We start from the raw sequence: 2,873 nt of genomic DNA, 5'->3' as shown, positions 1-2,873 counted from the left end.
ACCTCCAACTCCTGGGCTCAAGTGAGTCTCCTGCCTCAGCCTCCCAAGTAGCTGGGACTACAGGCGCCCGCCACAGCGCCGGGCATTTTTTGGTTGCAGCCATCATTGTTGTTTGGCGGGCCCGGGCTGGGGATGCGAACCCGCCACCTTAGGTGTACGTGGCTGGCGCCTTAGCCACTTGAGCCACAGGTGCCGAGCCAAAGATCACAGATCTCACATGGAAAAAGGACTTTAGCATTCACCCAACCTTGAATTTTGTAGATGAAGAGATTAGGCTTAAAAAGGTGAAGGATGTGCCTAAGGCCACTCAGGAGTCAGTAGCAGGGCCTATACCCAGCTTCCTGCTGCTAATGTTCTTTCTAGGCACTGTGTTAGTTCTCTCCACTGTACAAAACTGCCATGGAGGAGTAGGAACAATCAGCTTCAAGATTGCTCTTTACAGTACAGTCTGAATAATGTCCCCACTCTTTATCTCCTATGCCTGAAGCCAAAAACCAGTGCTCTTAAAACAAGCCCTGTTTGGCATATTAAGTACAGAAGCCTGAGATGGGCCAAAAGCCTCTCAGACTAAGAACAGGTGAAGGACACAGGTTGGAATGATCCTAATCCATTTCCCAGGAAAGTAAATTTCCTCAAATATATATGCAACATTTAAAATTTTCTGTGAAAGAAAATCTTATATAAACCAATAACCTACCCTGAGATCCTATTACATGGGCCTCTGAGAGTAACTGGCACAAGAAGCATCTTTCACTTTGGGGAAGCATGGTGACAACTTAACAAGTTTGAAGCAGAAAAAGGGTTGTGAAGCAGTGATCAAGAAAATATAAAAAGAGAGCCAGGTGCAATGGTTCATGCCTGCAATCCCAGTATATGGGAGGCTGAGGCCAGCAGATTGCCTGAGCTCACAGGTTCGAGACCAGCCCCAGCAAGAGCGAGACCCTGTCTCTAAAAAGTGCTGGGTGTTGTGGCGGGCACCTGTAGTCTTAGCTACTTGGGAGGCTGAGGCAAGCGAATCATTTAAGCCCAAGAGTTTGAGATTGCTGTGAGCTGTCAGACCACAGCAGTCTACCAAGGGTACCAAAGTGAGACTCTGTCACAAAAAAAAAAAATATTTATGTATATACATTTATGTATATATTATATTATATACATATATACGTACCTATACACACATATACATATATATGTATGCATATATGTGTGTGTGTGTATATATATAGATCTATATAAAGAGGAAAAAATAACAATGCCAAATCCTCCACAGTCTGACTACTCCAAGAAAACCAATGTTAATAACCATTCTAGATTTTTTTTTTTCAGGATTAACTTTTTTTCTCTCCCAGACCAGGGTCTCGCCCTATCATCCAGGCTAAAGCTGCAGTGGCTCATCATAGCTCACAGTAACCTGGGCTTAAGAGTCCTCCCACCTCAGTCTCCAGAGTAGCTGGGACTACAGGCACGCACCACCACACCTGGCTGAATTTCATTTTTTGTAGAGATGGTGGGGTCTGATTCTTACTCAAGCTGGACTCGAACTCCTGGCATCTCAAAGTGGTAGGATTACAGGTATGAGCTACCATGTTCATGTCTGTCTGGTTTTTTAAACAGCTTTATTGAAATATAATTCACTTGTCATAGAATTCTAGGCATTTTTTTGATATTCAAATACATAACTGCTCACTCCTAATTAATATATAATGAGCATGTATATTAGAATTGAAGCACTGTGCATGCCAGACACTGTGACAAAGTGGTGAATAAAAATGTTATTTCCTACCCTGATGGAGGGGACAATCCAGTCAGGAAAAGAACATTCATCAAATGATTACACAAATCAGCAATCAAGAACAGGGGAGAATTTTGCCTCACAAGGGACATTTGGCAATGTGTAGAGACATGCTAGTTGTTGCAATTGGTGGGGAACTTCTGGCATCTAGTGTGTAGAGGCCAGGGATGCTGGTAAACATTATAAAAGCCCAAGACAGGCTTCCACATCAAAGAACAATCTGGCCTAAAATCCCACTGTGCTGAGAAACCGAGATGAATAATGTTCAGTGGCAGCCACATCAAGTAATAAAGGCAGGTGCACATGCCTGAGAGAGCCCTAATGGGGATAGAGCTAGTTAGGAGAAGTTTCCCCAGGGAAGTGATACTTGAGTCGAGGTCTGAAGGGTAACTAAGAGTTAATCACATGAAGAAAAAGAAAACTATCTGAGGCAGAGTAAATGGCAGTGCTATCCCAAAAGGCCATACCAATGTATACTCCTTCCATCCTCACTGACGTACCCTGAAACAGGGTATTAGCAAATGAGTGGAAAATAGTAACATTTCTCTTTACTGTCAGATGCTGAGCTACATGCATAGCTTGCCTAAAATATGAGCCTACTTGAAAGATCCCCACATAAACCAACATCGGGACTAAGTGCAGAAGTACTCACTGGTCACGAAGTATGTCACCATCCTGATTAGGGTAGAAAGCGAGCTTGAAAATCCGGTTCATCACACTTCGTTCAATGGCCAGCTGTGCATCCTGAAGCTGCTCTTCACTCGCATTTTGCCATATGACATCCTGGGCCATTGCACCATAAAGAAACTGCAGAAAATCTTCCACCTGAGCAGTTTTATCATCAGCTGCTGTGAGCTTCTGAAAGTCTCCAATGCAAAATAATAATTTGGTAAATAGTTTAATAAAACCTATCTGAATGATTTTAAAAAGGAAATTATAGAAATAATTTTCATCACTAACTATGCAGACATCATGATGTTAAAGCCAAAAGTGTGGCTCGGCGCCTATAGCTCAACCGGCTAAGGCGCCAGCCATGTACACCTAAGGTGGCGGGTTCGAATCCCCAGCCCGGACCTGCCAAACA

The 2,873-nt window shown here is 43.3% G+C and overlaps 1 protein-coding gene across 1 annotated transcript in view; it reads right to left on the bottom strand.

Annotated features, from left to right (window-relative positions):
• GAPVD1 (GTPase activating protein and VPS9 domains 1) overlaps positions 1-2,873 on the bottom strand; it is a 66,956-nt gene that overhangs the window by 4,097 nt on the left and 59,986 nt on the right. The window contains exon 20 of the mRNA XM_023510573.1: positions 2,442-2,655. Coding sequence (XP_023366341.1) covers positions 2,442-2,655 — 214 coding nt within the window. The remainder of the gene's footprint in view (positions 1-2,441; positions 2,656-2,873) is intronic.

The sequence above is a fragment of the Otolemur garnettii genome, unplaced genomic scaffold (genome assembly GCF_000181295.1).
Source record: "Otolemur garnettii isolate 467f Iridium unplaced genomic scaffold, OtoGar3 scaffold00014, whole genome shotgun sequence".
Taxonomy (NCBI): Eukaryota; Metazoa; Chordata; class Mammalia; order Primates; family Galagidae; genus Otolemur; species Otolemur garnettii.
This window is presented reverse-complemented; position numbering and strand designations above follow the sequence as displayed.